This window comes from Pygoscelis adeliae, unplaced genomic scaffold (genome assembly GCF_000699105.1).
Source record: "Pygoscelis adeliae isolate BGI_AS28 unplaced genomic scaffold, ASM69910v1 Scaffold112, whole genome shotgun sequence".
NCBI classification, from domain to species: Eukaryota; Metazoa; Chordata; class Aves; order Sphenisciformes; family Spheniscidae; genus Pygoscelis; species Pygoscelis adeliae.
The window spans coordinates 640,995-654,715 of NW_008824232.1; the positions used below are offsets into that span (position 1 = coordinate 640,995).

Consider the following 13,721-nt stretch of genomic DNA (forward strand, 5'->3'; position numbering starts at 1 on the left):
TTTTCCTCTTGTACTTCTCCTGCTTAATTAGCTGCCCACCTTCCCCTGAGAGAAGCCCTCGGAAATAACACCGGCAGCACAGGGTGGGTTTTTGGGGTGGTATTCCTTGGAGCCCTGCCCAAAATGGAGGGGTGGGGAGGAGGAGAGATGCCTGAATCCAGCAGCTCACATCCCCGGAGCGCAGGGAACATCACCCGATCGGTCTGAAAGCCCCACTGCTCTGCAAGACATCAGCTGTGGAAAGCGGCATCCTTGGCTTTACGCACTGGTTAACAGGCTGCGAGCTGCCTCGACTTGTTTTAAGCTTGCTCTCTCGCTTAATCTCATCTCTGTTCGGCGCGTGTGTGTTTGCTTGTGTGTGTGTGTAGGGGGAGGACTTTATTTCCATTGGCTCAGCTTTCGCTGCCCACCCACATCTCTTCCACATCACCTTGGTGTCTCCCTAAATAAAACCAGCCCTTCTTATCGCACCGAAGAAATCAAGAGCGAGAGTTTAAATGGATTTTATATAAATATTTACCCCTACGAAGCTACTGCTGAGCTTGTGGGATAAACTCGCAGCAGCTGGCCTGAGACTCTCCTTCTGTCTCCAACACCTAAAAGGGTTTAATTACTTTCGAGAGGGGAGGGGAGAGATCCGGATCCCAGTTCCAGCTACAGACTGACCCAAAAAGCAGTGCCAGGATTTAACTAACTATCCCTGATGGATCTGAAGGACAGCACCAGCGAGGGCAGCATGGGCAGCCTGCAGCCCTCCAGCATCCAGATTTTTGCCAACACCTCCACGCTCCACGGGATCCGTCATGTCTTTGTCTACGGGCCAGTGACCATCCGTCGCCTGCTCTGGACCTTGGCCTTTGTGGGCTCTCTGGGTCTCCTCCTGGTTGAGAGTTCAGACCGGGTGGCTTTCTACTTCTCCTACCAGCATGTAACCAAAGTGGATGAGGTCGTGGCAAACAGCCTGGTCTTCCCTGCTGTCACCATCTGTAACCTCAACGAGTTTCGCTTTTCCCGGCTCACTACCAACGACCTGTACCACGCTGGGGAGCTCCTGGCTCTGCTTGACGTCAACCTGCAGATCCCCAACCCTCACCTGGCTGACCCAGCTGTCTTAGCCATCCTCCAAGAAAAGGCCAACTTTAAGCAGTATAAACCAAAAGTTTTCAACATGCAGGAGTTCCTGGCGCGGGTTGGCCACGACCTGAAGGATATGATGCTGTACTGCAAATTCAAAGGCCAAGAGTGCAACCATGAGGACTTCAAAACTGTGAGTATGAGCAGACACTCTGCTTTTCTCTTCTCTGGGTGTGCAGACGGTGGTGGTGTTGCAGGACCAGGACAGCATTGGAGGTCACTGGCCAACCTGTGTGGGCATGGTACGATGAGCGAATGGTGTCTGCTGGGCTCTGGCACAACAGAGGAGGAGGAGGAGGCAGCCTGTTGAGTTGAAGTTTGTTTGCTGGAGTCCTAATGGGGGGTTACGTGGAGCCAGCCCTGCAAGGGGCTTGCAGCAGGTCCAGCCTCCATCCTGCATAAGGCCCACGGCTCTCAGGTGGCTGCCTGGTGTCAGACCAGGGCGTCAGATGGGTCCTGCTGAGCATCAGAGGGGGCTTGGGGGTCTCTTGCTATGGCCAGTGAATGTTAGCCAGCCGAAGAAAGTAGAGAGGGCTGGAAAGAGGCCAGCAAGAAAGGCAGGCATGTGGGGATGGTCTGAGTGATGTCCATTAGCTAGTTGTATTTCCCCAGGTGTTTGTAGCCTTGCTGAAATCTTGGAAGGGGAAATTTTTCGACTTGTTCCTGGTGGTCTTGGCTCATAAATCCTAGTTTGCTGTGCAGTGTGGGCAGCAGCTGGGTCCCTTCCTGGTGCTGTGTTAGAGAGAAGGGGGTAAAAAAAAAGAAGATGAGGAAAAGAAATCAGGCTCTGCTCTGAGCCCAGTCTGCTCTTAGGCTGGCGGGGAGGTGGAGCAAGCCAGGTAGCCTGAGGATCCTGAAGGAAGCAGATGCTGCTCAGTTTACAGCTTCTGGACGACACCCTGATGGCAGTGCAGGCTGGCCCGGGTAGTTTGGCCGGCAAAAAGTATCAGCTTAAAATAAAAATAAAAAGTCAGTTGCCTGGAAGAATTGATGCCCCCGTGCTGCTGGGGCAGGTGAGGGTGCTGGGCTGGGCAAGGGGCTGCAGAGGGGTCCGCTCCCCCTAGGCTGGTGGTTTGAGTCATGCCCTGGCAGAGACGTGGGTGTGCGGGCTGGGACTGAGCTAAGTTGTACTTTGATCTCAGGCCACGCTGGCCAGTCCCTTCACACCAATTCAGCCAGTTGCGGGGTTTGGTAATCCTGAAGTCGGTAACACTACAGCTTTCAGCTGGTTGTTTCTCTGGGAGTGATGCTGCTTGTTCTGCTCACTACTATATGTCCTGCAGACAGGCAGGTGCCATAACAGGTTTTGTGACGGTCTGGTTTGTCAGCAGGATCTTTGTCTGTTTTTAGGAGAAGGGAATATTTTCTGTCTCTGCTGCTTTTGGATCTCCCAGCAAATGAGTCCAACTGACTCATGCTACAAAGTAATTTCCATCACCTGGACTGTGCTCTCTTTAAACGTCTGAGCAGGAACATATAATTTTATGCCTCAGTTATTGCCTGTGCATAACCCTGATGCCTTGCCCATTTCAAACTGGATATCCAGGCAAACTGCTGCTTTGCTTCTGCTCCTTGGGCAGGTCTGAGCAGAGGTTGGGTCATGCAAGTCATGGGAAGGTATCAAGAAAGTCACTAGGAGAAGAGCTTGCTAAAGAAAAGCCATGTGTGACTAAGTCTGGAGAATGGGATAGAAAAGGAGAAACAGATGCAAAAGTCCAGGGGACAGAGGAGTTAGGGAGTGAGGACAGATCCCAACAGGATGGACAGACCTCCCCTAACCATAGCGAGGGTGTGAGGAGAGGGAGGTATTCTGCCTGTGGGCTTCCCAATAATGCAATAAACGCCAAAAGCAAAAGCCTCAAAGCCAGCAAGCAAACAGCACATTCAAAATATCTGCAGGACTTGAAAAAGCAGGTCCTGTTCTCAGATAAGACAGGAGCTCTTAGCAGCCTCCCTGGGACATGGTGGGGTCTCCCTGGCCATTTAGTTTTTCAGGGTAGCTGCTTCTGAAACAATGCCATGGGGGATACAGTAGTTTCCAGAAAGACTAAATGTTCCCTGTCTGCCGAATAAATCCTTGCTGTGCTAAAACAGGTTAGGGCCAGCTAGAAACAGATAGGGTATTACAGACTGACAGTGCTTGTCCTTGTCAAATTACCGTAGAGATTCAGAAACAGGGCAGTGAAATACTTCAGTCCATTCTGCAAAGCAGCTCCTAGATGATCCAGAAGACAACATCTTCCCAGCATTGCCTGCTGTGCCTTTCTAACAGAGGCAGGTGCTTCAGTCTCACTGACTCCAGGTAATCCCCCCGGTTATGGAAATCCAGGGAGCAGCACTCAAAAGGGACACAACAATCCCATTTTCCTTCCAGACTTTACCTCTCAGAGATAAAAGGCAGCAAAAAGTGTCTGCTTGAAAGCTGAGTAGGTCTTTCCACAGGGAGCATGCTGTAAAGATCTTTGAACTGCCTCCGGGCTGAATCAGAACCTCATGTCCTAGATGAATTTTGCATTTAATCACCAACGACCTGTTGCAACTGCATATAGGCTCTGTGACAGCCCATCCATTCTGCTGCATTACCAGTTGGAAAAAGAGGAGAAGCATCATCACTGAAGCCTGATTTCTTTCGTGCCAGGAAACAGAGGGTGCAAATCCCAGAGCAGTTTTGTAATACGTCATCATGGTGAAGAACTCCGGCTCTTCTTCTATACTCCTCAAATTCATGCATCTGGGAGCAGAAGAGGCAGGCGTTTTGCAGTAGGAGGCTGCATCAAAGCAGTTAACTCTGCAATAAGGTCCTGCTAAAGAAATTAGTGCAGTATTGCCAGCTGGTCAGCCGCCCCTTTTGATGCATGGTGTGTGTGGGGGGGTGTCGTGTGCAGTGTGTCCCCTGAATAAAGCACATGTTGCTTTTGCCACGTGGGAAAGCAGAAGCTGGAATGGCAGTGTCTTGGCACTTTGAAAACGTGACTTTACCCTCCTTCCTCCTCCACTTCCCTGTTTCAATTCTCTGTTACTGCTTTATTAACGGGATTTGAGCTGTGCTTTCCTTACACTCTGTTCCTTCTCCCCAGGATAATGTTTAATGCCTCTCAGACAACGTTTCCACCTATTACGGTCTGCTCAGAGGCGTGAGTCCCCTAAGCTTTTCTGCAGAGATACATCCAAAGGGAACAGAAAGGTCTTAGCAGAATATGTGCTGATTCCTGAGCTGGCATTGCAATGCACTGAGCAGCAGATAAGATAATGCAGACCTCTGCTGTAGGCAAAGCAATGAAGAATAGAAAATCGGCAAAACGCACTTTAGCGAACCCATTCCCTTAGAGTATTTGGAGGAGGGAAGCCTGATAACGGCAGCAGCCGAGGAAATCCCCTCCTTTTTTTCTGCATTGCTCCTTCCAGGAGGTCTCAGTTGAAAATGACCTCGCAGATGGCATTTTTCTGGAGGAGCTGTTCTCATGCTGTTCAACGTGACATTAAGGTCTTCTCATCCTACTGCTGCTGAGCGTGGTAAAGCTGTGGCTCATCAGCCCTAGACACACTGCTGTGATTTTCTGGGTATCTCTGTGGGTGTGCTGGAGCAAAGTCTCTTTCCTGGGCCTGTGGCGTGGCTCGTGGTCCTTTGCTGTTCCAGCACGGGATGAACTGAGCAATGGCAGGGGAGCCTTGCAGGAGATTTTTGTGTGTGGCACAGCAAATGCATTGGGCAACAGGGGAGAAAAGCCTGTGAAAACCCTTTCAGCCCATGGGGCAAATGCAGAATGACTGATGGGATGACCTGGTTGTAGGTACTGAGAACATGAGCAGCAGGGGGAACCGGCTGTCTCAGTCCCACCTTGCTGCGAAAATTAGCCCCAGCAGCCGAGCCCTGCCAGACATATTCAGACAATGGCAGTGGATGTGTGTTCTGGTGTGTGAGCATGTTTTTCAGTCAGGTCATTTGCTAAATGGAATGTGTAACGTGTGCTTCCTTGCACATCCAATTCATTTCAGAGGTAACACAATAACTTAGCTTGTGCCTGCTATGCCTTTGTTGCTGGATGTCTATTTATTTTCAGTGGCCATGACAATTGAAGGATATAACTAATTTATTTTCAATACACATTCTTACTGACAGCCAGTGTCCACATAATGGAGATTATCTCATGTGAATATTTCTATTCCGAGATGCAAGTTTCTGACAATCTTTCTCCATGCACATTTTTTCTCCCATTCTTTCTAGTGCGCCCATGAGGCCAGTGTTTAGTAAATAGCTTTTGCTTTTTAGACTAATTAGTCCATTCTCAGCTCCTATTATATAACTTCCACTTTCCTCAAGAAAAAAAATCAGGATGGTGGCTGCTTGATTTGGAAAGACATGAATTCTTTCTATTTAACAATTTTTCTGGAAAATCATTTTTTCCAAAGTTTGCTCCAGAATCTGAGATGCCATAATGAGATCTGCAATTCTATGATGCCTTTTACACAAATAGATAGCTCTTGCACTAAAAGACCAAATCTTTGTGCAGCCTTCCCAGTCTGCATTACAACATCTTGAGTTTGCACAGGCTGTTGAGTTTCGGGGCATGGGCATGGGCACAGGAGGGAGCGCAGGGTTATCATGTTGCTGTTGTCGGTGTCTCCGCTGGGTGTCTAAAATGAGGTGGATTGCTCCTGGGTCATGTATCTGGCTGATGTGCAAACCATACCCTTGAGAAATGCAGACCCGCATTCTACCCAGCATCTGCCTGGACTAAGTTTCTCTGTCCTTTAAGCATTTAGCTGCAAAATGAGTGCGGTAGTGCTTCCCCATGGAGCTGATGGGGTTTGTATTTCCTTTATTTATTACAAAATGGTAGGATAATGCTTTAAAATTCACCAGAATGTTTCATGGGAGGATGCCAGTTGTGATGAACCTCTGTTCATGAAAAAAGCTTCCCGGGTTTTGAAGCGTTACTGGAGTTAAAATCTAACGAAGAGAAAGCTGTAGAACCTCAGTGGGGTCTTTTCATGGCAAACCCAATTTTAAGTCCTTTAATACTGAAAGTATTCACACTGGTTGGACTCGATGATCTTAAGGGTCTTTTCCAACCTAAATGATTCTATGATTCTATGGATGAAACAACTCCCCTAGGACAGAAAATTCGGAAGTGTGGCTGTAGGTCATTTACTTGGGATGTGGGTGATCCATGCTTGAGACAGTGGTCTGACTCAAGACCTGAGCAGCACGGTGGTAAACTCTTCCTTAATTTTCTTTTAAAAGGTCTGTGTTTTGTTCTGGTTTGAGCGATTTCTTACCAGGCACACTCCCCTCCCTTGCTAGGGGTTTGAGTTGGGAAATCATCTAAAGATTTGAGATATCTCAGAAATGAGTACAGCCAAAGTATCAGAGACAGCTGGAGATCAGAGGGTTGTGAGTGCAAAGGGAGATGAAGCACAGGGGGGGCCCTGGAGGAGGAAAGACAAAACACTTCTGTGCGTAAGAGCCAGCTGTGGGCTCAGCCTTCCCTTGCCCGTGGCCTTCGCTTATGCCGTGCACCGCTTCGTTTGAGGGCGAGCAAGAACCACCCTTGTCTTCTAAGTGATTCCCATTCATCACAGTTATTCATCAGGAGGCCAAGTGAAAGCTCCTCTGTCCCCCCATCCATACCACACCTGCTGAGGGATTTGCACTCAAAACAGCATCTGGAGCTGGAGTAAAATGCAAACACCACCCTTGAGATGAGGAAGAAATGCTGAGCAAGAAGGATGTCATTAGAGTTGCAAGGACAGAGGAGATGTTTGAGGGCTGCAAGGCTTTATCAGAATTTTCCTGGGAATTGTATGGGGCTTTCCTTTGCATTGGAAATATCTCTGAATCCGGCTTCTTGCACCCCAGCTCTCCTACCTGCAAAATGGGGGGAAATAGCCTTTCTCCCACAGAGACGCTGAGAACTAAAGTGCTGGAAAGCTGTGGAGAGGCAAGGTTGTAAAAAACAGAGAACAAGGATGATAAATGTCTTTCAGCCACCATGTCCTGGTGTTTCCTTAGCCCGTGGCTCTCTGTGATTAACACATTTCATCTCACAGGGTCTCCCTGACAACTGGTCTTGGACAGAGGTCTCCTGGGTACAGCTCGCTGTCCGCAGGGGATGAAGGGTGAAACCATGGGAAGCATTTGAATGTACTTGTGCTCTTTCTACATGAACCAGACTTAAATCTAGTCATGCCCAAAAGTGTAAGTGAAGGCCAGGAACTTATAAAAAAAAGCATGGTTTCCATCTGGAGAGGTAAATTGGAACAACATCGCTTGTCCTGACCTTCTTCCATACACCTCATGCAAGTGCCCCTTGGAGACTTCCTGACAAATAAATAACCTCCCAGATGTTCCCTCTTGCAGAATCTTTGTGCTTATCTGACCAAGTACAGTGATGCCATGTGAAAAAACACAATGTGACTGCTGTAAACCACTCTGTGGGTTTACTCTAAACAATCCTTGCAAGGTCCTGACCACTATGGTTCAGTGTCCATGATCCCCATGGAAGCAACGGGCACAAATTGAAACCAGTGGTCATAAAGTGAAACAGGAGGAGTTCTCACTTGATTAAAGGAGAAAACAGGTCTGACTTCAGTGATGGCCTGGGTAGCGTCTTGAGGTCCCTTCCAACCCAAATTATTTTATGATTCTATAATAAAAAGCAGGTGCATATCTGCTGGGTCTTATCTCCTTTTGCTGTTTTTTGGGAGTCTCATTTTTTCATGCTCAATTCATTCTCAGTCTTCAATGAAAGCATGAAAAATGAAAGCAAGTTTTGGAAGATGGTTACCTTCCCCTCTACGAGCCTTGTGTACAAGTCCGAGTTCACATTACTGACCTAAGGAAATAAATTGGCCTAAAACACGCAGTTATTGACAACTGTCTGCATTGAGCATCTGAGGCATTCACAGCTCGGATTCCATAATTAACCTGTCACAGGTTCTCTGAGCAAGCCCCTGGTGTCTTCTATCTCCTGCAACCGTCCCAGTTTGCTTTAGGAAGAGACAGTGGAGATTCCCTGAAAAAACCCCTCAAATCCATCATTCAGCTCCTCTTCATGGAGAAAATGTGCCTCGCAGCTCCTGAGGAGCGTAGCCGGCTGCACAGCAGCAGGGACAGCGAGGTCACCTGAGGCATCTCCATCTCCTCTGGCAGAGCCCGGCGTCTGTGAGTCCCTTCTCCAATCCTTCACAAAAGCATTTGTTAAAGGAATTTATACCTAGAGTGCCAGCCAGTCTCAGCTTGGCCGGTGCAGATGAGCTACGCATTATTTGGCTGTCAGGGGGGATGCATGGTCACGGTGCAGGCAATAAAAGGCAATATATTGCTCAGATACCATGATAAGGTAGGCCCAAGCAGGGTGCCGGATGGATGTGTTGCTGCCACAGCTATACCAGCTGTATATAATACTCAAAAGATATAGAATGTATTTTTCCTACTGGGCTGATGTGACCCTTCACGCAGATTTCCATAGGAAGAGCTCTTTGGAAAAACAGATCCATGAAGAACTTTCTTGCCTACAAGATAAGCACAGCTATGAGAGAGCTGGGAGGGGGCAGAATGCAGGTCTTCTAGAGGAAGGAAAACATGAACTGTGGCTATATTTGCAGGTTGCAAAAGTCAGCAGCTATATATAGCCACAATATAGCCACAGTTCATGTTTTGCCACCTGAATCTGCTGAGAGGTTAAGAAAAAAAAGCTTTAAATGTATTCCCTTTACTGAGGGATGAGCATAACCTGAATGGTCTTCTAAAAGCTCATCGGGATTTCCAGACCTGCAAGTAGCTGTAAGGAAACCTCTTAGGGATCACAAGCTCAATAGACTAAGATGGAAAACGAGCTAGATGAGGTGGACATGTCTGACTCCCATCTGCCATGGATTATCTATGAGACCACCAGAAAAAAAAAAATTGCCCCTTGGAGGTAAAAGAGACTGTGAGTCATTTAAACAGATTGACATCAGTATGCTCAGGGCCCATCAAGAAACAATTTCCATCCAGCCATGAATATTTACAACTGAAGCACATTCCATTATTTGAAGAAAAGCTGAATTGTTTTGATCATTTGTTGTTGTTGTTGCTGTTGAAGAAAGGATTTAGCCTATGTGTTAAGTCAGGGAGCATGAAGAAGTGAACAGTAATGGACGGTAATGGAAAATGCACATATATTTGCTCAGGGTGATAGAGATGAAAGGAGGTTTAGTCTGCACTTGGTTAGATTTCCAGAGAGGAGCCCATCACAGGGGAACCTTGGCCATCAGGGCTTTTTCACGTGTAATAGAAGCTGCTCAGTTGTCCGCTCCTGTCAGATGAGCCAGTTCTGCGCTGTGATTTCCTCAGAGACTGGAATTGGAAAAGAAAATCAGAAGTGAGAAAGACTGAGCTAAACTCAATCTGCTCATCAGGTGCTTCTTCAGATCAGTTTGACCTTGCATGAGAAGGTGATTCCAGGCTCTGCCCAAGTGGTGGGAGCTTCACGCCAAGCCTTTGGGCTTCCCTTTCAGTCAGTACAAAGGTTGTTCAGATCTCACTTCCAGTGTGAGTTTGTTGAGAAATGGAGTTTGTCCTGAGGGAAATCAATAGTTCTGAGTCTGTCCTCCTTTCATATCTGAAAAAAACAAAACAAAACAAAACAAAACAGGTTGAGGGCCAAAAATTTTAGTGGGATGAAGTTTTAGCTGCTTTATGAATCTTCATGATGCTGTTTCAATGATGTTGAAGAGTGATATATAAATGAATGTAATATAAAGATGGGCATGAAATCAAAAGAATTAAAAATGTATTTGCCTTTTTAAATGTTTTGTCATTATTGGAGGAAGAAAGTAAAAACAACCCATTTAGACATTTTCTTGTTTCATGTTTCATCTATATTCTTTCCAAGCTTTCTGAAATCCCACACTCATGTAGTGGAGGACAGTCACACAAGGACTTCACTTTATGGGGCTGAATCTCATAACAGTGATTCAAACTGTTTGTTCTCCTGAACGTTTGAGGGAAATTAATCTTAGGCCAGGAGAAGAGAATAAATAAACCCAAGCAAATGCTCTCTGGTGACTTAACTGCATGTACTGTGAGCAGGATAATTTAAGGGCTCAAATCTCTGCCACCGTGACGAGTGACTTACTTCCCCCACTTCAAGTAGAAAATGATGAGCTGAAGCCCTGATACAGCAGAGAGGAGAGTATAATTGTCATGTGGGATCGCTCAATGGCAGGCAAGAAAACATCATCACAGTATGCTATAGGCAGGACAATAAAGGACTAAATTAATTGCAGTGGAGAGTTAATGACCAGTGGGAGGAATTAATGTAAGCTTAACCCTTAATTAGCTAAACTTTCAACACCACAGTCCACTGCTCCCTGGCACTAAAATGGATGGTATATATAAAGACATCCATTAAAGCCTCTGTATTTCTCCCATCGCCACCTGCTACGCTTTGGAAGAGCAGCACGTGTGATCCATCTTTGCCTACTATGCATGAAACGGCAGCGTCAGTAGCGCTGTTAACTCATCAGCAGTTTTCCAGTGATGGAGAAACCTGTGAGAGTTGAACAGGGATATCAGAGATGCTTCAGCTTGACCTGAAATGTGTGATAGCATTATGTTTTTGGGAGATGGGAGGGACTCTAAGCCACCTGGAAGGGGATGATTTATTTGAGGGGGGGCCTTGGATTAGAACAGAATTTTTTGCCACCGAGTTTCTTGGTTTTTCACTGAAAATATGAGCCAGAAATGTTACTGTGAAGTCTGCTGGAAACTGCAGTTTCAGTTCATCATACTCCCATTTTTCTCTGGGCACACTGGTTGGATTATATCTCCCGGAATGTAACATGGTGTCTCCTCTTTTGCTAGGGAGGTGATGCCTGGTTACAGCAGTCACACAGTCCTGATATATTAATTTTTTTCTTTGAAGCATTTAATGTTTGGGGATTCTTCCTTTTTTTAATGAAAAGAAACAAAGTGTTTTCCCAAAAGGTTTTGTGAAAACTGCTGCTGTGGTAGATTCTCAAACAATATTCCCATCTAAACCAATCTTTACGTAAAAATTGAACCAGTTTTCATGAGTAGCATGACCAGACAGGGTGTGGATATCATGCCCTCGTTAAGAGAAGGAGTTGCTCTGTGAGATGTTAAGCTTCATACTTGTTGGTTGAACTGCTTTTTTTGTACTCCACCCTGGTAATGAATCCCACAGCCACCATCCTTTCTACAGATGCTCCAGGAACACTCTAAGTGGCCATTAACTAATGCTAAATTATGATGGAGCATCTCCTGAAATACATGCGACATCCACATGAATAACAAATGAATTTGTTTCTGTCAAGGCAATGACAATGGATTGCAGTTGAATTAACATGAGTACTGTTTGCTGCTCTACACCAACTGCAACGAGTTCCTTGTAGGGTGCATGTAATTACAGGGACACAAATGACAGCAGAGGGATGCCGTGAGTGCGAAGATGCAATGGTACAGATGGCTGTTAAGGATGAGCTGTGGGAAAAAGCGAGTCCCAGGCTGACAAACCAATCCTATTTCTATTGAACCCCAGTGGAGTTTGCCTCCTAAAGACATTAATGAGAGCGAGATCATGCTGTTAGCCCCCACAATTGTATCCATCCCTGGAAAAATCATTCTCTTCTCATTATCACTTGGAGGTACAAAAAGACCCTTAGAGGTCAGTCCTATGATGATGTCTCCGTACATCTGCATCTTGTCAGGGAAAAACAGATCAAGAGGGAAAGGATTTTTCTATGGTGTCCATGCACGATACTAGAAGAATGTGCAAGGGTCTCCTATCGTGCCTATAGGACTCTGAAGTTTCTAAAAACTGTTTCTCTGCTGGGTATGTTAGTGTTCAGAAACTTGTGTTACATCTCTGCTTCTGTTGGCGCGTCATGTCAGGTTGAGCCGTGGCTCCCAGCTCCTTGTTCTCAATCTGTGTTGTGTATCTTGAGGTGCTGTGCAGGGTGTGAAGTGGCAGGTTAAATGAGGTGGGAAAAAGGAATAGGGGAGAGCAACAGAGGAAGAGGAAAGGTGAGAGAAATGGGAGAAAACTGTGTTTATGGCATGAAGAAGCAGAGCCCTGGGGTTGGCTCCAAGAAAAAAAAATTCAGATCAGAAGCAAGCATGGGTTTTTGAAACACGGATTGATGAGCCTGGAATTGGTCTGAACACTACCATTGAAAGCTTTCCATCAGAAAATGCTTTCTGAATGCAAAAAATTGCTTTCCTAAAGTTACACTGACTGGGATGAGACTTCCCTTGAGAAAAATGAAAGCTTTTTGTCTTAAAGCATTTCTATTTTCCATGGAATTAATTTTAAAAAAAATCTCAGAGCAAAATAAAATCTTGAAGCCCTGGGAAGTCTTGTTAAGTGGATGTTCTGAGTTTCAGCTAGTTCTGAATTAAGTAATGGAAAAAGTCACCCAGAGCTGGGGAACTTTCCACCACGTGGAGTCTCTACATTTTGCACTTGCAGGCCAGGTGCACCCCAGGCTCTATTTTACATGGGTTTTGGGGCAAAACCTGGTATCACCTGATGTTATAAGAGTGAACCCTGAGTTATATACTCATACCTGGCTTTCCCTGAAGAGGGGGATTTCAGACTCTGCTTTCAAACGAGTCCCCTCTTTCAAAGGGCAGGTTTCAGAACAAGATGTTTCCTGATAGACTATCCTCTGAGCTTTCTGGGGATGGTTCAGTTTTAGCCTTATTTCCCGATAATAGAAGGTTTCAGCAATTTTGCCTCCATTTGAAAGAGAGCAGGAGAAGTCTCTAAAACATTTGGTTTCTACAAGTTTCATGAAAACTGGCAGCTGGGAGAGATGCAAACTCAAGTCCACCAAGGAAAAGCAGGATCAATGATGGTACTATACATTTTGTCTGACAGCAGCCAGCTGTCCAAGAAATATATGTGCCCCACTTTCTTCAAAAGCAGCCTGGCAATAACAAGACAGCTTACTCTTTTCTGACAGTACAGACAGCACAATGAAGAAAAAAATCAGTATGCATAGGGCTGTGCTGCCCATGGGATATGGAGAAACAACCCAGAGGTAGATCTGTGTGCGTGTGAAGGTAGGTACATGGATGTGGATGTTAGCTGCTCCTGGCTTATTCTGCTTTTGCCTGGTGGGAATCCTAAGGGACCTGGGAGGGAGCAGGGAGAGGTTAGAAAACAAAATATCTTCATCTTTAGGAAAACAAGCTTCATTAATTCTTCTGTTTCAAGAACAACTTGTTTTATAGTGGATTTGGTTTTTCACAGATTATGTAAGGCATTCATTTCCCCCCTTGCATTTGCTGAATTGTTCTCTTCTGCTGAATGTGTGAGCCGTTGAACATGCACACGCATATGTCTACCTATATACGCATGAATCGATCTGCTGGGCTGTCACTGCAGTTCCTGCTGGGAGCACAGGTGCTGCATCCTGATTTTTTAACCACCGTGTTGCCCAGAAAGTCAGAGATGCTCGTGCTGGTTTATTATCGAGGCATGGCTTTGGAATACAGTGCTGTATATACAGTATGGGCTACAGGGACAGAGAGGATTTGGGGGGGACCAGAGCCTCATGGTGCTAGGTGGTTTATG

The 13,721-nt window shown here is 46.0% G+C and overlaps 1 protein-coding gene across 1 annotated transcript in view; it reads left to right on the forward strand.

Moving 5' to 3' along the window:
- Nucleotides 1–703: 703 nt before the first annotated feature.
- ASIC2 (acid-sensing (proton-gated) ion channel 2) overlaps nt 704–13,721 on the forward strand; it is a 514,796-nt gene continuing 501,778 nt past the window's right edge. Inside the window, exon 1 of the mRNA XM_009334888.1 lies at nt 704–1,267. Within this exon, the coding sequence (XP_009333163.1) occupies nt 704–1,267 (564 nt within the window). The remainder of the gene's footprint in view (nt 1,268–13,721) is intronic.